Source organism: Rhinolophus hipposideros, assembly GCF_964194185.1.
Source record: "Rhinolophus hipposideros genome assembly, chromosome: 21".
Lineage (NCBI taxonomy): Eukaryota > Metazoa > Chordata > Mammalia > Chiroptera > Rhinolophidae > Rhinolophus > Rhinolophus hipposideros.
The window spans coordinates 8,852,006-8,879,112 of record NC_138067.1 but is presented as its reverse complement, the minus strand read 5'-3'; the positions used below and the strand labels follow the sequence as shown (position 1 = coordinate 8,879,112).

Genomic DNA, 27,107 nt, shown 5'->3' with positions numbered 1-27,107 from the left:
TTGCACAGCCAAATGTCAGCATGGCTGGTGCTAGAAGTTGCCTGTGTTACAGGGCATCACCAATCAATGCCTTGCGGGCCAGGTCGGGGCCTCAGTGTTTTATGTAACCCACCCACCGCCTTACAAATCAGCAAGTTTCACACAAAATTCTGAGTCTCAGGCTTCTCATAAAGCATCGGGTGCTCTCTCTGGCCACCCTGAGTTTTGGAGAGGGCTGGGGCTCTCCAAAAGCCTCACTTTTAGTTGGTCTGACTTAACCTTTCTGCTGACCTCTGTGATGTTGGGGAGTTTGCAACCCCTGCCCTGGGCACCAGCATTGCCCCCACGATGGGGGAGCTGTCTGGGAAAGTGTTATCACTTTGCCTCTACGGAGCATGCAGGGCTTCCCAGCCACACCCACCTCCCTGGCCATCAGTGGCCCTCTGTCTGAACTCCTACCTACGTGAGCGTTGCCAGGTGTTCTCTAGCCACCCCGAGGGCACCCAGACCAAACCCTGCGAGTACCTGGCAACAGGCAGTTTCTCCACGTTACAAACAAGACATGAGCCAGGGGCTGGAGACCAACTCATCTGAGTGGTTTCTTGGTGCTGCCAGAGGTGGAAGGTGTGTCACTTGGTGTGACCTCCACCGTTTGAGGGCCAGCAGCAGTGTTTGTTTGCTGAGGAGGATGAAGCTGGCATTTTTCGTGGGCCAAACGCACTCTTGGCTCTAAGAGGTAGCACTTGGCCATTCTTAACCGTATAGCTGGCAAGCGAGTCTCCACCCGTTGTTCTTGAGATGAACCAGTGAAGAAACCCAAACACAGAGGCTGCAGGCTGAGAGACGTTAACACAGATGGTGTCTCTTGGCAAGACCCTGCCCTGATGGACTGATCGTTTTCCCCCTAAATATGGAAAAAAGAGAAGTTGTTGGCTCTTTTGCTTTTAGGTATTTGCTCAGATTACAAGATCAGATTATAAGACCAAAAAGTGTTGCCTTCCCCAACACACACATCAAGGGCAAGCAGAACTCTCTTCTCTCCCTTGAGCCGAAGGACGGGGCTGTAGAAGAAACTGAATGTGGCTTGGGGCCCGCTCCCCGGCCTTATCTGGGGTGGAAGAGCCAGATTTAGGGGAATATGTGGGGACTCATGGGGTGGTCTTGCCCAGGCCGTGAGGGGTAGTGAAGGACTCACCCCTGAAGAGGCTACTCCCATCGACCACCCAGGGAGAGGAATGGTGGTGGCTTTCAACAGGAGAGGGGGTGCGGCTCTTCCCCTCTAGGCTCCTAGACAGAGTGGGGAGTTGCAGGGCCTCCCCTCTGAGGGAGAGAGGCCCCCATGCTGCAGTGCGCTGACTGCCAGCACCTGTGCTGAGAAAGAGGGTCAGGAAGGGCAGAAGGACCTCGCGAGCGCCCTTCATGCTGTATATGTAAGTTTTTGGGAATCTAATTCCCTCCAAGGGCCTCGAACCCTCTGAACGCTTTTGTTAAGCCCTGGGTCTGGACATGAACCATGCTTCTGGGAACCAGGAAATGGTGGCCATTCCTGGGCGAAGTGGCCTTGAGACAGGGCAGCAGCCCCGAGGGATGAAGACGCTGGGGTGGTAGCCCAGAGGGAGAGGTGACAGGTGGCCAGCAGGATGGAGTTGTTGGATGTGGGAGCAGGTCTTGGGGCTTATCAGAAAGACTGTGGCTCCAAGCCTCCTAACAGACATGGTTTTTGAATAGTTTCAGACGATAAAGTCTTAAACTGATATCAGAGTTTTTATTTGCTAGCCTGTGATGACAATTTGGACACAAGCGGTTTTATTGGGGAGGTGACCCCAGGAAACAGGAGTGAAGAAACAGGACGAGTGACCTGGAGAAGGAGGAAAGGCCAACAAACGAGTGTTCTCAGTGTTGTGCCCAATTCTGGGGTTCCTCGGAGATGCTCCTTGTATAGATTGCCTCCCAACATTGTCCCCTGACGGACAGAAGGCAGGATATTTGTCCGGCAGCCCCTACCCCGGATTGGTTGGGGGCTAAGTCTAAGGGCATCAATTTCCAGGCGTTTTCAGGCTGCACACAGACCAGGAGGCTCTGAGCAGAAAGCAGAAAGGTACACTGCGCCCTCTTGAGGTCAAGCACTGCCTGCAAAGGTGAGTCTGAGCCCATGTACTCCGTGTTGCAGCTGAGGATGAAATCAGATGTGGCAGCGATGCCAGACTCTGAAGGTGTCTCAATAGTTGGGCATGATATGTAGGACAGCTGTGAAGGGCCAGTCTCTCTCTCTCTCCCTCTCTCTCTCTCTCTCTCTCTCTCTCTCTCTCTCTCTCTCTCTCTGTCTGTCTCTCTCTCGCACACACAAACGAGTTTGGTCTGAACTGACTCAGAAAATCTCAGTGAACAGTATGTAGATGAATTAATACCCCATTATACAGATGAGGAAACTGAGTCCCAGGGAGGGTAAGGGATGTGACAATAAATCACTGGATGAACACAGGGACAAGACCCTGTATCCTGACCCTGACATTCTTTTCTCTGCTTTACAGGTTCCCTTAGAGGAAGGTGAGCTGAGGCAAAAATGGAGGGTGAGATGGGGAAGTCTTGAACTCTAGGATGCGCGCCTCCTGGATTCTTTCCAATGCTGTCACCCTCTGTAGCCTCTTCTGCAACGTGCTGCAGTCCTCCCCGCACTGCCCGACCCCTACCTCTGCCAAATGTGCCCGGAAGCCCTGGCCCCCAGCCTGGCGATCAAGCTCTCCAGAAATAAACAAGGCTTTTCCTCTCATCCCCAGAACATTCAATCTCCCCTGTGGGTGCCGACCCCACCCAGGGAGCCTTGCGTCATTGTTGTCAATGCCCTGGGGCTGGGTGACCTCCGCAGGAACAAATCCATAAACGCACAGACAATGGCTGAGGAAGCCCCGGCCTTTGATGTGGCTCAAGGGCTGCCCTACGAGGGGTCAGAGAAAAGCCGGTCTCCAATCAAGGTCATATCAGCACTTCTACCTTTACGTGTCCTCAGCCCTCTCCCATCTCATGCCTCATGAGCTCTCTCCAAAGGCCCTGGTGGTAGAGCAATCTGCACTCTTCTCCATTGCTGATGGGAATGTAAATTGGTACAGGTAGTTGGGGAAAATGTTTTGCAGTTTCTTATAAAACTAAACCTACAGCTACTCAATGACTTAGGAAGTCTACCTCTAGGTATTTGCTCAAGAGAATTGAAAACATGACAAATGTTGTCTTACATGGCAACGGGGAATTAAGATTGCAGATGGGATTAAAGTTACTAATCAATTGACCTTAAAATAAATAGATTATCCTGGATTACCTAATGCACCATTGAAAGTGGAAAACAGAGGAAGACAGGTCTTAATGATGGGATGTAAGAAAAATTGTCTTTGCTAGGATTGAAGATGGAGATAAGGGGCCATGAACCAAAGAATGTTGGTAGCCTCTAGAAGCTGCAAAAGGCAAGAAAGCAGATTTCCCCCGAAAGCCTCTAAAGGAACAAATGCAGCCTTGCTGACTCCTTGATTTCAGGCCAGTGAGACCCAGTGACCTCCAGAATGAGACAATAATTTAAATTGTTTAAGCTACTAAGTTTGTGGCAATTTGTTACAGATAGGAAACTAATACAGTATAAATTTAATTACACAAAAATATTACCTAATATTAAACCATCCTTGCATTCCTGGAATAAATCTATTTGATCATGATTGAATTTTTAATGCATTGTTTGATTTGATTTGGCAATTGAATCTATATTTATAAATGAAGCACAATAGTTACTGATCATTCTCACATTGCCCTTATTGGATTTTGGCATCAAAGTTATTTTTCTCTGTCAGGTATGTATAATATTGGGATTATCTATTTCTTCAATGTTTAAAACTAGTCTATAATACCATCTGGAGGTCACTTTGGGAGGCTTGATTTTAAACTACTAATTAAATTTTTATAACGAATATAGAGAATTTCAGGATTTCTCTTTCTTCTTAGATTTGTTAGTTTTCTTTCAAATATTCATTTGATTTAAATTGTCAGATATATTTGCATAATGTGTTTCATCGTATTTTCTTGTGATTTTAAAATTCTTTCTTTATACGTATTTGTGCCCACTTTTAGAATTCTACAATTGTTTTCTCTTAATTTTCCTAGAGGTTTCCTAGAGGTTGCAAAACTATTGTACAGACTCTCAGCCAGGATGATAACACTGACACAGTCAGATACAGAACATTTCCATCACAACAAGGATTGCTCATTTTGCTCTTATTAGCTATTAGCCACTCCCCCTTCTCTTCCATTCTCACATCCCCCTTAACCTCTGACAACCTCCATGTCTATAACTTGTCATTTCAAGAATGTCGTATACATGAAATCATATTGTAGGTACCTTTTTGGGGATTGGTTCTTTTCACTCAGCATAATTCTCTGGAGATTCATCCAGGCTACTCATTGTATCCAGAGTTTGTTCCTTTTTATTCCATGATGTGGATGTACCACAGTGTGTTTCACCATTCACCCATTGATGGACGTCTGGGTTATTTCCAGCTTTTTTGTTGTTATGAGTAATGCTGTTATAAGCATTTATGTATAGATCTTTGTGTGAACATATGCTTTCACTTCTCTGGGATACATGCCCAGAAGTGCAATTGCTGGGCCACAGAACATTGCATGTTTCTTTTCCCACAGCAGCTGTACCAGTTTACATTCATACCAGCAATGTGAGTGGTCTAGTTTCTCCACATCCTGGCCAGTATTTAGTGTTGTCACTATTTTTTATTGCAGCCATTCTGGTAGATGTGGTTTTAAGTTGCATTTTCCTAATGACTAATAATGTTGAACATCTTTTCATAAGCTTATTAGCCATCTATATATCTTCTTTGGAGAAATATCTATTCATGTCTTTTGCCCATATTCTAATTAGATTGTTGCATTTGTTTTTACTGTTGGGTTTTGGGAGTTCTTTATGTTTTATAGATTCTTCTTTGTTAGATATGTGATTTGCAAGTATTGCCTTTCCATCTTCTTAACAAGGTATTTCACAGAGAAAAAGAGTTTAATTTAGATGATATCCAATTTATCAATTTTTGCTTTATGAAATTATGCTTTTGGCTTCTATGCTAAGTCTAAAACCTCTTCATCTACACATAGAACTCAAAGATTTTCTCATATATTTGTCTCTGAAATTTTTATAGTTTTGAATTTTATATTTAAATCTCTAATCATTTTCAGTTAATTTTTGTATACAGTAGGTGAGGTTTAGGTCAAAGTTCATGTGACAACCACCTGGCAGAATAACACTCAACACTCTATTAAGAATGATAGACAAATCCAGACACTCAATATGGTATCTATAACGTCCAGAATATAATACAGAATATTTGCATAAATAATTTTACAGATTTGTATACAAAATAATTTGTATAAAACATGTGAAGAAGAAGGAAAAGATGACCCATCACTCAGAAAAGAATCAGTCAGTACAAATAGATCCAAGAATAACAGAGATGATGACACATGAAACAAGGACTTTAAACCTACGATTACAAATATATTCCAGAATGTTCAAGAATATGTGAACATACTGAGGGAATAAAGAGGGATTTCTTATTAGCCAAAGAGAAAGTATGAAAACACCTAAATGAAAATTCTAGAAGCAAAAGATAGTGTCTGAAGTGAAACATTTACAGTGCAGATTAGACATTGCAGAAGAAACAATCAGTGAACTTCAAGAAAGAGCAACAGAAGTGATCAAACTGGAAGACACAGAGAAAGGAAAACTGAGAAAAAAATCAACAGAGACAGTCGCCTGTGGGATTATCCAAGTAGTCTAAATGGAGGAGACAAAAAAGAAAGATTAGGGGCAGAACAATTATATAAAGATATAATGCCTGAAAAGATTACAAATTTGATGAAAACTCTAAACCTACAGGTCAAAGAAGTTTATGAACCCCAAAAGGATAAACATAAAGAAAATTATGCCAAGGCAAATCATAATAAAATTTCTCAGCACTAGTAATAAAGAAAAAAAATGTTAAAAGTAGCCAGATGATAAAAAAAAAAAAATACACTATATACAAGAGAACTAGGAAGAGAATTACTTCTAACTTCTCACAGGGACAATAAAAGTACTGAAAGGAAAAAGTCAATTTTGCTGGAATTCTGTATCCAGGAAAACACTCCTCAACAAAAAATATATATTTAGGCAAAAGAAAGCTGAAAGAATTTCTTGTCAGGATGCTTGCACTACAAGAAATATTCAAGGACATTCTTCATGCTGAATAAAAATGTCAGAAAGGTGGAATTACACAAAGAAATGAAAGAGTAAAAGAAACAGAAAAAATGTAAACAAACAGATCTTTTTTTTCTCAAATTTTTACTTGACTGTTCAGAACAAAAATGATAAAAATGTCTGTGGAGTTTAAAACACATAGACGATACACGACAATAGCACAAGTGATGGGATGAGATAAAATGGAAGTATATTGTGGTACGGTCCCTATGTTATAAGTGAAAAAGTTTACTATTATTTGAAAGTAGACTATATTAAATGAAAGATATATAGTAAGCTCTGAGAAATCACTAAAAGTAAGTAAATAGGTATAGCTAATAAGCCAAAAGAAAATATAAATGATAAAATACTTAAAAAAATTGTTTCATCCAAAATAAGTCAGGAAAAGAGGAGAAAAGATCAAATACAAGAAGCAAGACTGTAGACTCAAGCCCAATCATATCCATAATTACATTAAATGAGAGTGGACCAAATGCTCCAATTAAAAGACAGAAATTGTCAAACAAGATAAAAAAGCAAGACCCAAAAGGACCACGAAGTACTAACTTGAGGTGCATATTTAAAATAAATAAAAATAAATAAATAAATAAAATAAAGAAACAGAGAAGTTAAAAGAAAAAGGATGAAAAAGATACACTATGTAAACACTAATCATAAGAACGCTGGCATGGTTAGCGCGCCTATGTTAACAACTGGACATGGAATATCACCACAATTAAAGAGGAATATTCACAATGACAAAAGAGTCAGTTCATCAAAATGACATAACAATCAAAAATGATCATGAACCTCATGGCAGAGCTTCCGAAAACCTGAGTTGATAAAACCACAGTTATAGTTGGAAATTTCAACATCCCTCTTTCAGTAATTAATAGAATAGGGGGGAAAAAATCAGTAAAGCTGTAGTGACATCACTGTCACCGAATGTGCTCTAACTTACATTTATAGAACACTACATCCAACAGTTGCAGAATACACATTCTTTCCAAGTACACGTGGACCATTCACCAAGATATACCATAGGCTGGGCCATAAAATGAATCTTAAAACATTTCAAAGAATTGAAATTTAAAAAAATAAAAAAGATCAGAGGAAGATTGTTTTTCCCCCTCAACCTAGAACTCAAGCCAAGACAGAAAAATGTCTTCATTGTCTTCCTTTTCCAGAAGAAGAATTTTTCTAGTTCATTCTTTTACTGAGATCGCAGCCCTTGAATGTCTGTTTTGCCCCCTGAGATGTCAGTTCCAAGCCCTCACCTCATATTCAAACCTTGTCTTCTGTCTCCCATGGCCACAAAATACTAAATAAACCTCTTTGTTACAGAGATTGACCAGTGTCCACAGGTTAACCGTAACCTTGGTGCCTTCAGTTCTGGTTTTCAGCTCCCCTTTCATTTTTGGACTTTGAGGATTTCCCTTAGTATTTTACATGCTTAGCTACGCATTTTAAATACGTTTGTGATATTTTGTTCAGCATTCTAGGGGTTTTGTGGCCCCAAGGGTTCTCAGATTATTGAGTTTCCATGTTTCTGGAACCCGAAGCCTTTCGTATAATTCCTTAGCCATTTTATGGATTCAAATTACCTTGGCTTAAAAAAAGTCCCCACATTTAGAGCCAGACAGCCTTGGGCTTGAAATCCAGCCGTGGTACTCACCAGTTATGTAACTCTGAGCAAGCGAGGAAACCTCTCTGAACCTTAATTTCTAAACAGGTTTTAGGGATCCTAATGCCACGTTTTCAAGTTTGTTGTAAAGATGAGTTCCATTCTAATACAATGCAAGGCACAACAAGTGAAAGATAACACTATTCATTCATCCATCAATTACTCAGCATTTACTCTATGTCAGGCATACCTACTCAGTGCTAGGAATAACAGACAATAAATATATAAACAATTTCACAGAAATTTAAATGCAATTAAAAGGGTAATGGGATTGAGCACGTCTGTAGAGAGAGTGGGCTTTTCTGATTAGGTGATTATGTGATGAGGGATTCCTATCTGATAATATGACATTTGGTTTAAAATCTGAAAGAAGGAAAAAAAAAAGATGTAATGGTTGCACAACTCTGAATATGCTAAAAAAGCACTGAATTTTACACTTTTAGTGCGTGAATTGCATGGTATGTGAATCATATCTCGATGAAGCTTTTCTGTTTTGATTTGTTTTTTTTTTGAGTGTGAATGAAGAAGAGAAAGCCAGGTGACAATCTTTGGGAAAGAAAATTCTCACCAGAGGGAACAGCAGTCCAAAGACCCCGGGGCTAGAAGGTGCTTTAGTCAGTTTGAGGAAAAGGAAGATTGGGTGGTGGGAGTTAGGTGAGGGAGGAGATTGGAGATGGTTGGGACCTAGCTTGCAGGAAGGGGCCTGACCACAGAGGGCCTTGTAGGGTATTTGGGATTTCCTCCAAATTGCACTGACTAGCCTTGGAAAAAAATTAAACTGCAAAAGTGGTATCTGCTTTATGCTTTGAAATGGTCACTGTGTTTTCTGTACGGCAAGAGAATTTATAAGAGGGCAAAAGCATAAGTGGGGAAAGCAGGAAAGGGGGTGCTCCACAACAGGCAGAAATCTGATGTCCAGAACCCACAAGTTGGAATATACATGGCAAATGCTAAATCTATAAACTATAGATCAGGTAGCTGTGTTGCTTTATATAAATGATTAAAAGCGTGGACTTTGGAATCAGATGAAATCAGGTTTAATTCCAAGCTGTGCCACTTACTTGGACATGGTTCTAAGTTTTGTTTACCAAAAACTAGGGGCAATGACACCTATGCTTGAGTGTTTAAATGAGTCGATGCCTGTAAATCCCTTAACACAATGCTGATAAATAGTAAGCAGACCAAATTGGTAGCTTACTATTTGGTAAGTAAATTGTTATGGTAACCAAATTGCTATCACCATTATTCTTATCGCTGATTGTAATAATTAGTAAGTCTGTTACTTTTACAAAGGGAAAAATAGTCTTAAAAACATGAACTCTACTTACCTTTAAGAGACTGAACCTGTTAACCACTACCTGAAGTTAAAATTACTAGACTGTATATAATCTAAGACAATATCAATTTTTTTCCTGTAATAAAATGAGTTTGAAACAAATTTTAATAATTATAAAATGTTCAGTGAATTTTTCATTTTGGAATTCAGAAAGTATACATAAGTCCCTGAGCAAACTATTTGTAGTTATGAACTATTATGGAGTATTGAGTTGGATATTTTTCATAGTTCCAAAATGAGAATCAAACTCCCATGTTCAATATTAGAAGACTGATAACACATATTATGTCATAGCTATCTGAATGAATATTAGATATACTTTGTAAAATTTACATTTACAGAGAATTTTCATGACATTGGGAAATGTTATATTGCAAGTGAAAGAGTAGGATAAAATACCATACGCATTATGTGGACAACGTAAGACTATCATGAAAAAAAGGGCAAAATAAAATATGTCAGAAAATTGATAATAGTTGATTTGGGGTAGTAGAAGTAAACTTGATTTTTTCCAGTTTATTCTTTTCTCTACTTTTTATCTTTTCTAATGTGTGTAGATTATTTCATAAGAATGATAACAGTTAACATGTTAGAAAAAAGTATAGCAAACTGGGTGTCAAAACGTAATGGAAACAATTTGTTAGAATATGCTGGTCCTTACTCAGAACACTTGAGAATTCCCTTGGGAAAGAATGATGACCTAGAGAAAACAGTTACATTAAATGGGGTGAAAAGAGCAAAAGCTTTTCAAGTTATTACACTATTTACTAGTTTATAACACGTATATTGAATATACAGAAGGTGCCAAAAAATGTATACACATTTTAAGAAAAGAAAACTGTATGAAAATTGCAATACTCAATATATATCGATAACAAAAGATGAATACAAATCACGTTTGACTGCTGCAATTACAAGAGGGGCTCAAAGTGGTTAGTTACCATCAGCATCCAGACACTTCAGATTACGGCAAACTACTGTTTGAGCAACGTTGACAAAGTATCCACTTGCTTACATTTTTTTTTGGCACCCCCGGTATATCAAGAAGTTTGTGAGGGCCTTCACCTCTATGAAGCTACAACATCATACTGACTTAATACCCGGGTCTAACAATTTCTCCCCCAAAATTGAAAAGTTTATCCAAATGAACAGAAAAGAAAAAAAAGATTGTAAATATGTCTGCTTCCCTAGGAAGGGTTCCTTCCTTGTATCTTTTTATCCTCTTTAGTGATCGCTATATAAAAACACACAAGCACCTTTGGGATAAGAAGCACACATGTTCCAATACAGTCAATGCCCCAACCTTGGAGAATAAGTCAATTGTAGTCAGTTCACCACCTTGCATTGGTGGCAGTCTGAAGGGAAAGGTCCCAAGTCTGGGAATGAGATACCTGCAGTGCTGCGCCTCATGCTGAGAGCAGACCCCGTGTCTTCTAAAAGGGAGGTGGTCTCTTTTAAACATTCTTTACAGGTACCACTACCAGCTATCACACTCAGCCTTCCAGAACTCTAAAAGCAGTGGGAGAGGAGAATTACATATTTTACATAACGTAAGCAACTTGGTCTGTAAACATTCAGGATGTCAGTATGCCCCAATAGAACTGTTCTGATGGAAATTTTTAACGTTTATAGGTTTTTAGGATCTAGTATTTCTCATTTCAAAAAGTAATCCATTTTTCCCATTTATTATATAAAACCACTTTTAACTGATTTAACGAAATTCAATTCCTTACTTTAAATCCCAAGAGGAGAAAAGCCTCTTTGAAGGAAACCTTTGTTAAGAGGGCATAAAAGTAGTGGCCTCATGTGCAGTGACACTGAGGATCATGACTTGTATTATTACGTTCACCCCACCCGTGAAAAGTCAGCTACTTTATAAATACTAAGTATTGCAACTTTGGCTAAAATATGAGTTTTTCATTAGAGTAAAAATCATGCCTGACATTTCATAAAGCTTAAATGCAAACAAAAATGATTAATCATATTCATAAACATGCAACCAAATTCAAACCATGATATTAAAAAGGTATATTACATTTGAGACAAAATGGAAAAACCAGAATTTTTTAATTGCTAATACTTTTATGTAGCAATTCTGTTTATTCAGTAACGTAATAAAATAGGAATATTACATTGGCAGAAGTCGGATTAAAGAGCATAAAATATTATTTTAAAACAGGAAAACAATGGGATCACTTTCAAGAGCTTCATAGAAAGTTTTTAATTTTCAATGCAATTTTCATGACTAATAGGATTAACGTGTGGCTTTTCTATGATAAAAGACAATCATGGTACCTGAGTATTACATACATTCAATTGCACATGACAGACACTATTGTAAACATGTACTTTCCTAATTACGTAAGCAATTGTTTTCAGCTCATTCAATGCTTTGTCTAAATAGCCTTATAGAAAAAGCAAACAATTATATATACTTATATAAAGTTTTTGGTAATTATCCAGATACATATTTGCTCATTAAATTAGAACACTAAGTGCTTAATATGTAGAACTAGTTTTAAATCATGACTCTTGAATATGAACTCCAACACCTCTCATGAGACTTTCAACTTCAAAAATGGCCTTAAAACACCAACTTGGAGTGCATCACCGTTGTATTCAAAAACAGTAACCAAAACAAAGAGTTTAAATTCAAAGACTGAATTCAGAATTTGAAACAACTATTTTTGTACATTATATTAAAAAATTGGTTCTTGGTTCAAAATTTCAAACATAAACAATATTGACAATATGTGCACATGCATAACATCCAATAGAAAAGGCATTTGAGGGAAATGATTGCTTAACCTAAAGTATAAATGTCACTGTTGGACTCCTGCCAGGGGATTAAAGTGTGGGATTGCATTGATTAAGTAGGATTTGGGATTCCCTAGTTTTTGGTGATACTTTGGAACCTTTTGTGCTTTCTCTGTAGATATTTCAGACAAGCTCTAAAATTTGAGAGGACACTTAACAAAATAAAAGTCCCACGTGGATGGCAAAATATATTACTCCTAATATTACACCACTAGGGCAAATCTGATTCATTTATTAGGCAAGTACTGCATTCTGAACTATCCAACTCAAATTAAACGAAACTCTGGGGCAAACAATTCATTTTCTCATTAGGCAATCGATGTTAGCCTCTGGCCATAGCCGTTGTCTGTAAAACATCAAGCAAAAAGGTATGATTTCCTCATCAGATAGTTAAGGAAATCTACAATAGGGGTGCATACTAAAGAGAATATGAGTTTTTAGGAAGTCTCATCTAGTTAATGGAGCTCTCCCTTCCAACCCATCCATAGTCAAGAAACTGAAATTTAAATGGGAAAAAATGAATCTGTGATGTTAAAGGTATAAAATTATGCCTCGTTCCTCAGGCTCTTCATTCTTATTTCCAGAATAGAAAGGGACTAGCGATAACACACTATTACTTTATTTCCTTAGAGGAAAGTAGATTAAAGAATGTTTGCATTTTTTAAACTCTACAGTGTTGATTAATGCTTATCAGGAAGTAAGTGAGACTATTGCATTCATTTGGGTATGCAAATTAAACTGGAAAACCCATAAAAACATTTATCACCAGTAAACCAATCAGTTCAGCACAAATGTAACAGGAAAGAAAAAAATATTACTCGCTATACACATGTGAATGAAAGCATCTTAATAAAAATCTATCATGTTTACTAAAAAGCTTTCCATTTTAAACATCGTCATTACTCAGTCATCATACTTACAATACCATCGATAAGTGACTTTACAATTTCAAGGAAAGGCCACTGCGTTTTCCTTACTGGGAATACACGCTTTCAGTCATCTTTTTTGTCTGAGGTACTCTCATCACGATTTTCAGGACTGACTTTATTACTTGCGCTGGAGGGAGGTGGCTGGCTTTTTTCTGGTAATGAAAACACATAGCACGTCTGGAGGTCTAAGTATGTCGTAAATATCTTAGCATATTCTGGATGCTTTAGGGCAAAACTTCTAAATTCCTCTAGAAGAAGAGACAAAACAAAATCCAGTCAGTTGAGTTGAATCTTCTTTTGGCAATGAGACAGAGTAACATGTGACTTTAATAATATAATGATTGCAAATACTATTACTCAACCCTCATAAATTTGTACAACGACTTTGGAAGACAGTTTTTCCATGAACTAGCCAAGTTGAAGATACGCATGTTCTGTGACCCACTAATTCTGTCCCAAAGTGTATAACCTGGAGAAATTTGCGCATATTGTATTGTGGGAGACATGTGTAAGAACGTTCATGCCAACATTACTCCTAATGAGTAAAAAATGGCAACAGCTCACGTGTGTCAGCAGCAGAAATGGATAAATAAACCGTGGCATATTCATGGCACATAATGCTATACGGCAATGGCTGTGCTGTCACCAGGCAGATGGATCTTAAAGCCAGAAGGCTGAATGAAAAAAGCCAGGTACGAAAAGCGCACCTATTGTATGAGTGCATGGTATTGATCTCAAAACCGTAGGCAAAACTGAAATATAACAAGTAAAGATGCCTCCTTTTGTGGTGAAAGGCCAAGGGGAAGCTGGATAGAGGCTCTTTTCTGGGTCAGGTCAGCAGTCCCCCTCCCGTAAGGGAGAGGAAGTGGGTAGAGCCGGGAAGGGGCCACCAGGCGTTACCCAGAGTTCTTGAAAAGCTCGATATGATATCTTGGCCCGAAGCAGTAGTGACATAAGTGTTCATTTTACAAGACTTCATTACGCTCCCTGTTTAGATCTTATTCAGTTTTCTGTATCTTTGTGACTTTTTGGTAATAATAAAAAAAAAGTTTTAAAAATTCAATTACCCAGGACTTTTCATTACTGGGTTTTAAAACTATTGTAATCCTTAATTCTGGTATAGAAATAGATAGTGTTGAAAAGCCGAGCCCTGATTACGACCCATAAAGACCAGTAGAGTGTATAATACATAATAATCATATCATGAGACCTCTGAGTAGTGGACCTCTTTTTATCTCAGGTGTCTTACGTTTAGGAACTGAGGTAGAGGTACAGAGGGCTTACTAAGTTAACCAGCAGAGTTGGAACTGCAAGCCTCCAATAACCCGCAATTGCTGAAACATGATGCTACCCTCAATTAAAAAACTTCCTCTATCCCAGGGGGGTCCAAACTGTGGCCCGCGGGCCAACTGCGGCCTGCAACCCATTTTTTATTGGCCCTCAGCAAATTTCAAAAATATATTTGGTTTACTTAAATAAACCAGGTGAGGCAATACGTACTTCACCTCCAGTGAGCGGCCCGGCTGTTTGTGTATTTTACCGCATATGGCCCTTGGTGAAAAACGTTGAAAAAAGTTTGGATGCCCCTGCTCTATCCTTTTCTGTTTAGGTAGAGAAAACTTACTGACCTAATAGTGCAAAGGGAGCCTGGTCTTTGCTATTTGGGTCTATAATAAAAGGATTTTAACCGAATATCCTATTTCTATCCATTTATTTTCTTAAAATCCTCTGTTAACCAAGAGTCATTGCGCATCAGACTACCTAAAACTCTTGAAGATAAAAACAGGTCTTAGTGATGGGAAAGTCACCAGACTGAGCCCAAATCATTCTTTGCAACTGTAACATTATTTTGCATTACTAGACAACTGCGTATTTCCAAATCAGGCAAGTTATGAATTGTTTTCTTAACACCCCAAATAAAGGTTCATCTGCAGGAGTCTGTTTCAGTGATGGAGCAACACAGAGGACTTACGTGCCTTCTAGGATAAGTGAGTATAAGAGTTGATCTACTGAAAACAAAAGCTTTTATTTCAAGATTTGTGCTCTGTCCTCTTTGGGGATGTCAGTGGCATTAAAGAATAATTCATTTCTACAAGAAATGCTGTGAAGTGGTTATAAGTGGAATTTGGGCATTAATTTGGCTCATGGAAAACCAAGAATGAAAACAAGTTAAATGGTCACATTTATGATACACTTCAATACCTCTTTTTTAATAAAGTCATACTTAAATAGCTCAAACATTCCTGCAAAAAAAAAAAAAGTAGATTTGTATAATATTGGGAACAAGGAGCTATTCTATACATTATGAAAAAAAAAAGGTTGAACTCCAAAAACAAAGATTTCTCCTAAAAAATTATTAAAATTGACAGGCAAAAATATTATTCCCTACAAATAACTTTTAGTATTTTTCCATTGATGTAATTATTCATATAGCTTTTCAAAGTTTGGTAGTTCAGAGCAATAGATAATCTTACTTTAGAAAGAAAAATGGTTGGAGAATTAGTACACATGGGGTTATGAGTCGTGATTTCAGTATATAGTTCCCCATTTTTCCTTCCTTCCTTCCTTCCCTCCTTCCCTCTTTCCCTTCTTTCTCCCTCCTTCTCTCCCTCCCTCTGTATCTTCCTGTCTTTCTTAAGTGAACTCAATAGAGTAAGTGCTCTAGGCACTGAATTACCTAAAATAGAATAAAGGGCAGCCAAAATGACAGTAATTAAAAACAGAGTAAGAGAAGTACGTGATCTAATTCCTCCATCCCATAAAACTTAATAAGCTCAAACTCTTTGAACACCATAAGGAAAAAGATATTCAAGAGGAAGCCTCTTCCAGCCTAAGGGAGACCATTAGGGAAGATAAGCCGACCTCCATCTGTGACCACATCAAAGCTAAGGCAGGGAATCAGTCACCTAGGTCCCTCTGCTGCCCTGTGTTTCTCAACAACTGCATTGTGAAATCTGTGGAAACTGAGGCACCATCCTTCAGCCCTATGGGACTTGTTCTGATATGTGGACTTCAGCCATTGCCTGAAGGGTCGGTCACTGATGGATGAGCCTTCCATGTGGCCACAAGGTCTTCCTCTACGATAGGCCCCCTGTCACAGGAGTGCCATCAACATGACACGAGACATTTAATGTGAAAGCTTACTTAAGCTTATAACAGTCAGCACCAAACGATGGCTTAGCTACCACTATTAGTGTTGGTATCTCAGCCCAGGTTTCTAGTGCGGTTACAACCCAGGTGGGTTAACTTGCTGCATTTTGCTTGGCCACGGTGACAGGAGAAAGGAGTGGCAGCAGCTCTGAGAGATCTGAGAGCAGCTAAGGTGTGGAGGTCCACGGTGCAGGCTGCAAAGCCACACAGTCCTGCCTCTGACATTCTCCAGCTGGATGATCTTACATAAGTTACTGAAATTCCTTGCATCTCAATAAAATAAGGATAATTCAAAGTACCGATTAAATTGGCTTGCTGTAAAAAATAAATGAGTCAAATATACGAAATGTTTAGAAGAGCACTTAGCATATAGTAAGCCCTCAATAACTAGCTCCCATCATTACACCGCCACGACTATTATTACCATCATCATCATGATTACTACTATTTCTATTGTTAATATAATTAGTAGAGGGCAACGACACTCTGTGTGAGGGTCAATCTATAGTCTGATGCCTTCCTTGGAAGCTGAATGAGGAACCCAAGTGCCCACTCACCAAAGGATACAGAATCCCCCTGGGATATTTCCTTGAAGAGACCGGAAACATCAAGCTCAGGTACTCCAAGGGCAGCCTGCAGAATGGTAGAAAACTCTTGCTCGGATATGTAGCCATCTTCATCGACATCAAAGAGCTGCAGGGAATTGAAAGGAAAATGTAAGAATTAGCTCCCTCAGTGCAATAGTAGTAAGGAATAGTCTTGGAAAATAACTTCTCTAATAATCAGACAGTTACTGTGCCAGGGCTAGGGGTATGCACATGAAGAACACATGGGCTTTGCTGCCCTTGGAACCCCTCTAGGTTAGTGGTGAAAAGAGACAGGATTAAAGGAGGGACTACAACAGCCGTGTAAGCACAGAGGGACAAGGGAGTCCTATGGAGGAGAACAAGATGAGTCCTACCCAAAGAGGGCACAGAAGACTGGACAGGGCAGTGGACATTTGAATTGGGTTTTAGCACCTGAAGAGATATTCCTGGAATTTATGAGGACTGGCAGGTGATTGCCCGGGATCAAGTCAGGAGCTGAGAGGGACAAGAGGAATCAGAGCATGATGGATACACAATACCTCCCCTAACCCTGTAGGGCTGTGCTGGGAGGGAGTGTGGTGTGATCCTATGTGAATTGACTGAGCTCTTTGAGGCAGAGTGGACGATGGACAGGGGGCAGAAGGTTGAGAAGACTAGAGACAGGAAAACCAATTGAGAGTCTGGAGTGGAGAAGCAGGAAAGCCAGGACAGGCCAGAATTTATAAGGAAGCAAAGACAGGACTTGCATATCAAGTAGAGGCTGGTGCTGATAGAATGGAAGGATTTTTACGTCAAGCAGCAGACCAGGATAACTGATGGATAATTAATATCCCGTATTCAAAATCCTCTCCTGGGTATCAAAAAATTTTAATGATATAAGTACTTGTTCTGTGCAGGCACTGATCAAAAGTATTCAAATCACTTTACATGTTCTAAGTCATTTCACCCTTACAGTAGTTTTATGTAAGGTAGGTGCTATCATCAGTCCCATCTTACAGGTGAGAAAGTTGAGGCACCAGGAAGTCAGGTAACTTTCCCACAGTCACACAACTGGTAAGAGCTGGGATCCAAATCCAAGCAGATAATATCTAGAGTTCCTGCTGTTAAGGTATCTACTTCTGACCAAATATATGATCAAAAACAGAAGAAAAAACACCCAGACATTAGATAAGGTGTGGTAATCACGAAATGAACAACAAGCAAATATTGAGTAGTGTTATAATTGTCCATTAGGGTGGGAGGAGAAAAATATAATTTGAAGTTGTGATTCGCTGCCTCGGCTAAGAAAGCCCTGATTTCTAATCCATTTTCTTCCACTTAGCTCCTGCATAGGGGCTAAGATAGTTGGAAAGCGAAAAGTGAATTAGCATTTGTTTTCTCAAACTTTGGCCTCAGGACTCTTTATGGACCTGGGGCTTCAAATGCTAACTGTCCAGATTCAGTCCCACGGCCCTGGCCCACACACAGACACACAAGTTCTAAGCTCTTTTCAAGGTCTTCCGGTCCTAAACAATTCTCACCAACTCATCTACCAAAGCACATTTGGTGCTTTGGCGACTCTCACTTCTGTACGAGTTCCCTGCACAGGTCCATACTGGGGACTTTGACTTCCTGAACATCTGTCGTTTGTCACAAGTACCCTACATTGCTCCCTTCACAAAACCCCTCCATTTCCCTCAATGACTCATCACTCCCAGTAGTCGCCCTCCTACAAAGTACCCAGGTCTAAGATGGATCTCAGGATCTGGGCTCTGGTAGAAAGTTGAACACCCCAATTTCCGTTGAGGGAGTGAACTTCCCCCGTTGCACAGAATACTGTGGGACACTCAAAACACCCTGTCTCCCCCAGCAAGCGCACGGCTCAAGACCATCTGGACCCTCCTGGCATAGGAGTGATGAACAGAGTTGGACTTTGCTCATTCTCGCTAGAGTGACCAAGGAAGAGTGTAGAGACGTCCCTGGAGCTGCCTGGTCTGCCTTCTGTTGAGTGCACTCCCCATCCTTACAACTGATTCCTCAGCCAGAGTCCATGCCTCTCATTACAATCTCTGAAGGTGACTGTGATGATGAAAAGAGATCAAAGCTGGGAAGTGAACTGTGAAGTGCTACCCAGATAAAAGGATGTGAGTTGATCCCACATATAAAGTATGCCGAAATAGTTTCAAGCACATTAAACACAGCCGAGGAGGTTACAAAACACCCAATATAAAGCATGACCCCCGTCTTACTGAAAAAAGAGCTAATTATAGTTTCAGGTCCTCCTTTCCTCTCTCCCACCCCCCAAAACCAAGGTCTAGGCTAGATAAAAATCTCAAGATTTCTCTAAAAACAGTAATTACTGTGATTAAACTTTCTATCAGGTCTTTCATTGGTAAACCAAAAGTGAAGGTTTGCCCAACTAAACTTATAATTACACACACAATTCCACAACAGAAATATCTGGATCGGATAAGTTAGCTGCGTGTATAATTTTAGGTCTGGGGATGAACAAGTCTGTAAAAGCCAAAAGTTTTAAACTTGGAGCAGACCTGGCCCTGGCCGTCTGACCATCTGCGAGGCATCAGCATGTGGCTTCTTTACAGGCCTCGTAGTTAACTCGGCTTAAACCAATCCGACATAAAAAGTAAACGTGGGGACTGCTGTGGGAATGACGGAGCACATGGACATTCCTAAGTCTATCGCTGATGGCCTCCAGGACGTGAGAGAGGGCTCTGGGAGGAACAGACTCACTCTAGATAATAGAAGGGGAAAGAAAAACTTATTGGGGTCACAATGGGATATTCTTCTCAGAGAAAATCAGGAAGAAATGAGAGTGGACAACAGGAATAGAGATGGTCCTCCAGCTGTCCTGGTGACAGAAGCCAGGGGACCGCCGTGTGGCCGAATGGTAAGATCAGCACCCTCGGCTCGGTGAGACACGCAGGGAGACTGAGTTTTTGTTTTACTGTAGAGCAGACCACACAAGATTAGGACTCCAAGGGGGCATCCCATTTAAGTACTAACTACACGAAGCACCTTTCATCTCAGAAGAGCCAAAACACATGTTGGGAATTGGGAATGTATTCTTCCCTCTTTTTTGGCTCAGGTAAGTGATAAATGGAGTTGGAGTCCTCATAATTCAAATCTCCAACAAGTTCTGCTGGGGACCGAGGCCATGGATTGTATCCATCTGTCGCCCAATACTGCTGTGAGGACATATGTGCTGCCTACCGGAACACACGAGGGTGGAAACCTGGGACATTTGTGATGGAGTTCACCTGACACCTCCACAACAAAACAAAACTCCTCTAGGAAAATACCGCTACGGTATCTCGGACATACGAAGTGAGAGAAGCAGGACAGATCAGAACTTTCCACATGATGAATTAGGACTGGTGACAGGTGTTTGTTTATAAACCTCACTTTGGGGCTTCAACCTAGGGAGACTGAAAAGAGATAATTTTTTAAGCTAATTTGCGCAATCACCTGCTCTTCCATCTTGACGCTGCTACCTGGGCTGCTTCCAAAGACATTGTTCTGCTTAAACTGATGCTTGTGTTTTCTTTCTTCTCAGTAAAAACTGTCTTAATCCCATTACCCTCGTGTACCCGTCATGGCAGATCTACAAACTCATGTAACAGATTGACTGATTTCTCAAATAACACAGTTAGAGTCAATACTTGTTGGGGAGGCAGACCAAGATGTTTTCAGTGGGGCTGACAGTACCTTAAATGCCACCTGGATGATGTCCTCTGTGTTGGCAGGGTTGCACAAGACAGCCAGGCCAATCACATACTCTCGGAAGTCAATGCTGCCATCGTGGTTCTGTGAAAGGACAGGGGACATCAGTGAGCAGCGTCACCAGCTGAACTGCTGTCAATCACACCCGGGGGCGGTGGGGTGGGGGGATTCAGGTATGCCACGCAGCTTAGCATCATCGTGAGCCGAGCCTGTTGGATATGGGACAGCAGGCAGGTGGCTCACTCATTTCCAGTTCAGAAGGAAGAAAACTGTATTTCTGTTTAGCCATCAATGTAAACATTGCCTCACTGAGGCTCCATGAGAGTGGCTCTATGGCACCCAGTGGGTCCTTGAGCTCAGGCCTTGTGGGGAGCCCCTCGGGGAGGCAGGATCTAGGACTTCCATCACCTCAGGAGGTATTTCGTGATGACACTGTAAGAGAAGGGGTGGATAATTCTAACCCCGGCTGGCTGAATGCAGTTTTCCCTACACATTAACTACTCACCTAACAGGCACACTGAGAGGATGAAATGGGAAGAAGAGAAAACTTGAGAAAAGGAGGAAGGAGAGAGAGGCAAGGCAGAGAGGGAGGACGGAAGCAAGAGCTAAGACAGAGAGAACTAAAAGGAAGGAAAGGAGGGGAAGAGGAGAAAGAAAAAATGAGATGGGGAGTGGAAGAGAAAAGTGGAGAAAGAGAAAGAGAGGAGGAGGAGGGAGAAAGAGAAATGTAAACAGCACTTTGACTACAATCCCAGGTGTTAGCATCAGTTTGGCACAAAAATCTTCCAGTGATGAATTTCCAGATAAACTATGAACTAGTAGCAACAAAGTCGGCGCAGTACTTGCTAGATTAACAAATGTTTGGCATCAATAAGAGTGTAATCTCTTACTCTGAGGAAGTGTCTACATTTCAACCATCAAGAGTTCCTTCAGGGCAAGGATTGCTTTCTTGCTGTGGCTGTTTTTCCCACTGCTTTGCACACATAGGTAAGTGCTAAAAACGCTTTTTCTTATTTATCCTTACCTACTGCTTTGGGTTCACTTAAAACACAAATGCAAGCATGCTTCACTGGGGTTTTGTGGGTGAGCCCGGGGAAAGAGGCGGCTGTGAAGTTGCTGAAATGGTGTGCATTTTTTTGTGTGTAGTACATTTTTCTAGGGAAAAATTTTGTAGCTTTTATCAGTGTCTCAAAGCAACCAAGACTCAAAAGGTCACGCATCTCTTTCACCATACTACTTTGTCTTCCTGCAGGATGGGAACTAAAAAGATCAATAATTTAATTTCACTTTCCCATCGGAGAAGGGAGAAACAAAAGAGGTTTCAAGATTTCCCTAAAGTAACAGGGTTTATTGCTAAGGCAAAAACTCAGGTCATCTGACTTCCATTTTTGTCTGGTTACCTATAAGAGAGCTGTTTTCTTCCTTTTCCTGGATCCACTTTTTTGAGGTACCATTGACATTCAACAAAAAGCATCTATTTTTCAGCGTAGAGTTTGATGTGTTTTGACAAATGTATACACCACAATCAATATCTACATTTTCATTATCCCAGAAGTTTCAGAGAAGATAGTGTTTTAAGGGACATAATTTCCTTGGGCCACCACCATTTAATTTTCTTAAGCACTAAGGAGGGCTGTTTGTCCATTCGTTTTAGAGGTGGGACAGCTCACTGAACCGTGAACATATCGCTCAATTTAGGTAAATTTCTTGGGCAATCAGCTTCCTCCATGAAGCAGCATAGAAATCTTGACTAGAAGTTCTGAAGAACAGATCCAAGAATGATCTATGGGCACTGAAAATACAATCAGATTGAATTTATGTTGTATATTTACTGTGAGGCATCCAATTTCTATCTATGCTACCAAACTATGTATTACACAGGTCAAGCATTATAACTCATTTTTTTTCAGATGGAGAAACAGAAATGTAAGGGACCCTTAATATTACCACTATTCAAAATACAAGGTAATTTATGGACCCCTGATTTTCATTAACAGTCTTATGTATGAGTGTTCTTGACTGACAAAAGAACGCTAAAGCAGACCCTTGATAATCAATCACATGAGAAATTATATGTAGTTTTCATCCTAGTGATGTGAAGGGGAAAACACCAGTATAGAAATTATTCTGAAAGATTTTATGGTTGGATTAATAAAATAATATGTTGTTTAGGTTCCAAATTGAGAATAAAATGTAGAACTGAAAAGTAAAAAGTCTTAGAAATCATCTATTCAACTTCTTCATTTTTACTAATAAAAAACCAGACAAATGTTTTACTTGTGGTCCTACAACTCAGTATTATCATAACTACAATTGAAATTTAGGTAATCTGCCTCTCAGTCATTCAAATTAAGGCAAGTAGGTTGATAACATATATTATTCAAAAACAGAAAAGAGAAAAGAAGACAGCAAAATACACTCCTTTAAGTTTTCAACTGCAAATAGATTCCACGATAAAAATTATTCCTCAAATGTGTTGTTCTTTCCTTTAGAAACCTATCCAACTTCTCAGGAAGAATTATGAATTTAAAAAAAATCTATACTTGAAGATAATTCAGGGTCATGTTTCAAAGGAGGAGACCAGCTTTCTGGAAGGGGGCCTGATCCCTCCCTAATCTGGAGGCCAGGACAGCCCAGAGTTAGAACCAAGGCATTACATTGAGCAAAAAAAAAAAAAAAAAAGGAGTGACTAAGCCTCACCGAAACTCTAGACAGTGGGCCCCATCCCTTCCCTGGCAGTCAGCAGGATGAGCAAAGCATGGAAGTTGAGGGCTAGGCTCACTGAGGGCTCACAGCACCCCAGTGCCTTTCCATCCCCACGGTCACCCTACACTGGCTTCTAAGACCAGTGGGAAGGTCCAGGCCACTTGGTCCATTTAAAATTCCAGAAGGAATAAATGGTGAGTTTCAAGTGTCTGATTCCCAGCTGTCAATTCCCTAAGGTTTCTCACCGTTGGATTTATTCAACATTTTTATTCCTACAGCATCAGATGCTTTAACTACTTTTTATGTCTGCCAACATTTAAGGATATGGTTCTGAACACATATTGAGGTAGTAGACTCCCAAGGAGAGGGACTGTTTTCTCTTGCTTGTGCTATAATCGATATGACACCATCCCTACAAATTAGCTAGTCAACGCCTTCAAAATAATTTGAAAATGCTTACATAAAACAGAGCCTACTACCGTGTTTCTCCGAAAATAAGACCTAGCCAGACCATCAGCTCTAATGCGTCTTTTGGAGCAAAAATTAATATAAGACTCAGTCTTATACTATCTATATTATGTTAGATAAGACCCAGTCTTATATTATAGTAGAACAAGTCCGGGTCTTATATTAATTTTTGCTCCAAAAGACACATTAGAGTTGATGGTCCGGCTAGGTCTTATTTTCAGAGAAACATGGTATGCAGCAGCCAATGGGAAAATGTCTTGAGTCTTTGAAGATACTCTACAAACCCAAGGGATATTACTATTCAAATTCATTAAACTCTTAGGTAGTCTTCCATGTAGAAATGGCAAATTTAAAAAAAAAACACGTATCATGTAAATACTCCCTCTTACATTGAAAACGCACCTTTAAAACATCAACTATTGGATGACAATGAAGGAACTCAATTACTCGTTCTATACAATACCAAAGATTTGGTTATTTGGAAAAATCCAGTTTGGACTAAATTTTCTAGCATTCACTCCAATGACTGAGGTATTTTTTGGTACAAATTTTATGCAAACTTTGTTCGTACAAAATTTATTTGTATAAACATACAAACTTTTGTGTTCCCCAAAGAGAACAGAAGAAAAATGTAGGTACCTTCAGGGTGTTTTGACTGTGCATGGAAAAGAATCATAAAAGCAGGTGATTCCTTAACTTTGAGGAGTGAGGGAAAAATACTCCTTACCACCCTCAGCATGAGATAATTGTCTTAACTATTATAAAACATTTAAGACGAAGTGAGGGGGGAAAAGTATGGCTACACTGCCCTTTCCACAACCATCGCGTGGAAAAGTGAAATTATAACTTAATATTCGGAGACCTTAAAAGGCATGCTGGCAGCTTTCCCCTTTCCAGGCAATGTTCCTACACCTGAACCTAACATATTAGTAAGCTTATTCTCAAATGGGAGCCTGATATTAATGTGTGGTTACTGGCAGTGGCCTCATTCTTACACAACCACACCTGGTCTTAGCAGCACACCAGACCAAGCTTAAATTACAAGTCCCTGGAGGAGAAGTGGACATGACCTCTGGGCTCGGCTTAGTGAAGAATTATATACATGTGGTTTCATAAATATTACATGATGGTGACGAAGGTGAACACGGAGGCCAAAGGCCACCCTCTCCTAATTTCACTGGGGCTTTCCCACAGGCAGCTGAGGGCGGTTAACAGGCGCGTTTCATCATTTCCACAGTTAGAACTTTCCTCTAAAAGAGGCAAAGGAGGAAGAATTGATCTTTCAACTCAAGAGGATCCTCCAAAGTGACCTGGGAGAGAGAGGGAATGCATTAAAAAACCAGCGAAGTAGGCAGGGAACTGAGCACTTGGAAATGCGGCCTCTCCAGCTGCATCTATACAAACTGGATTCTGGGTTCTGCTTGTCCCACTATAACCGCCTGAATCAAAATGATAAAACCAAACCAATGGCCATACACAAGAAAGGTGCGACTGCCCAGGTGAGTCTAACTTGTAGCCAGGGCTGAGAACCACTGCAAGAAAGTCAGCAATATTTGTATATATTTACATATCTCTATATTGCTTTATATACCATATAACTGATTAGGGTTTATGTCAGTTTTTCTTTTTTTTTCTTTGTTTACGTCTTTCCTGCTGCAGTTTTCAGAGAGGAACAAAAACATGTTCCTTGCTTCAAGGCAGGGCAAGACATAACAGGCGCTGGCTGACACAGCTGGGCAACTCTGATTCATATGAAGTACACGTAAGATTGATCACTTTGATTGTTAAGGCAGCCAGAGACATTGTGGGCTATGGGCACGCCCTTTCATTTTCTAATGCCCCTGACCCTCTTTACAAATGGATCAAAACAAAACAAAATTGCTGCATGCTTATTTTACGACAACGAATTCTAGAATTTCAGATAGTTGTTCACCGTACCAAAAAACACTACCCTTATACGAAACTGCTTAATTCCACATTTCTGAACCTGTTTCTATACAGCTAAATAGGTTTCCAGGAAAACACTTCTCCTTTCTTTTATGTAATAGAGAGACCAGATGTAAAATTAAGAGAAAAACAGATTTTGAACGTCCCTCCCCTTCACCCTTTTAATGGGAAAAATGTATCTCCTGAGTGCTTTCTTGATTCCATTTTTTTCTCTCCAAAATTTCATGCTTAACAAGCCCAACGACAACAGCAAATCTCCTGTTCTTTGGAATTCATTCACCAAATAAGCAACAACCTATTAAAATCTACTCTCTTAGAGCTTGCCCTGTACCCCCATCACATATATAAATCCATATAAATCCAGTAGGTCAAAAAGCTGGTATACAAACCACTCAAAACCTTTTTCATGAAAGAAAATCTGTTTTAATGGAGCAGTAGAAAAGCAGTGCAAGTTCAGACATAAGGAGGGTGAGGAAAGAGCTCTCCGGGAAGCGACAGCTGTGCGACGGGGTGTCCACCTCTGTGCAGACAGGATGGACAGGCTTCCAGCGGGCCTGCCCTCCAGGGAGGGTCCGGCCTTCTCAGTGTCCGCTTCAGGAATACATAGTCAGCTGCAGCCAATCTTGGATAGACACCTGAATCAGGCCATCTGCGTCTCTATCCAGAGACTTGAAGGCACGAAACATGGCATCCAGGCGGACCAGGCAGCTGATGAAGTTGTTAAAATCTATACTTCCATCCTCATCGGCATATCGGCGGACAATCATTTCGTAAATGTGTTCATTTAGCTGGAAACCTGCCGCCTGCAGAGCCCCCCGCAGCTGAGAACTTTTCAGAGACCCAGAACGGTCCTGGTCATATTGTTTATAGACACATTGCCATTTCCTGAGGTTGTTCCACAGGTACTTAAATTCTTCAAAGCCCAGTTTCCCAGTCGTGTCACTGTCCATGACAGATACAATGCTCCGGCAGGTGTCAAGGCTAAAGCCGTCTGTCTTCAGGTCCTTGTGCTTAGAAAGGATTTTGTTGAGGATGTTCATTAGGTCAGTGGCACCCACCTCCATGTCCGGTCCAGCCAACTGGGCAAATTGTTGCCGAAAACGCCTAACTTCCTCACTTTCATTGGCTTCCACATTGGTGAAATGCTGCTGAGTAGGAGGTGGTTCTGGGGTATACTGAGCTGCTGCAGCCTCACTGATAAGATTCACAATTCCTCCAACTATCCCGCCAATATTTCCTCCTCCTCCTCCTCTTCTCTGACCACCTCCTCCAAGAAGGCCTCCAAGAGCTCCCCCAAGACCTCGATCTGCTCCTTCCAAAATAGCCTTTGCAAGAAACATGCTTTCAGTGTAACAAGCTGCCAAAGTCCTGCAGATAGATGAAGAGAGCTGAAATGGAGTCCACAGAGCGTACCTGTGGAAGAACTGGCTTTTCTGTACCTGCTTATGCTGCACCACGCCCTACGGTGTGATGTCTTCCCTCAGACAGAAGTTGCCTGGATCCCCTTAGGTCCTAGTACCTGCCA

General features: G+C 40.5%; 2 protein-coding genes across 3 annotated transcripts in view; both read right to left on the bottom strand.

Moving 5' to 3' along the window:
* Positions 1 to 8,433: 8,433 nt before the first annotated feature.
* The window catches only part of LPCAT2 (lysophosphatidylcholine acyltransferase 2), a 59,438-nt gene continuing 40,764 nt past the window's right edge, over positions 8,434 to 27,107 (bottom strand). For both annotated transcript variants that reach the window (XM_081031917.1, XM_081031918.1), the window contains exons 12-14: positions 20,447 to 20,545; positions 16,712 to 16,847; positions 8,434 to 13,252 (exon numbers count right to left, since the gene is read on the bottom strand). In XM_081031917.1, the coding sequence (XP_080888043.1) occupies positions 13,068 to 13,252; positions 16,712 to 16,847; positions 20,447 to 20,545 (420 nt within the window). In that variant the 3' untranslated portion in view covers positions 8,434 to 13,067. The remainder of the gene's footprint in view (positions 13,253 to 16,711; positions 16,848 to 20,446; positions 20,546 to 27,107) is intronic.
* On the bottom strand, positions 26,176 to 26,922 carry CAPNS2 (calpain small subunit 2; the record flags this gene model as incomplete). Its single annotated transcript, XM_081031919.1, has 1 exon — positions 26,176 to 26,922. One exon carries the CDS (start codon positions 26,920 to 26,922, stop codon positions 26,176 to 26,178), a length of 747 nt encoding a protein of 248 aa, XP_080888045.1.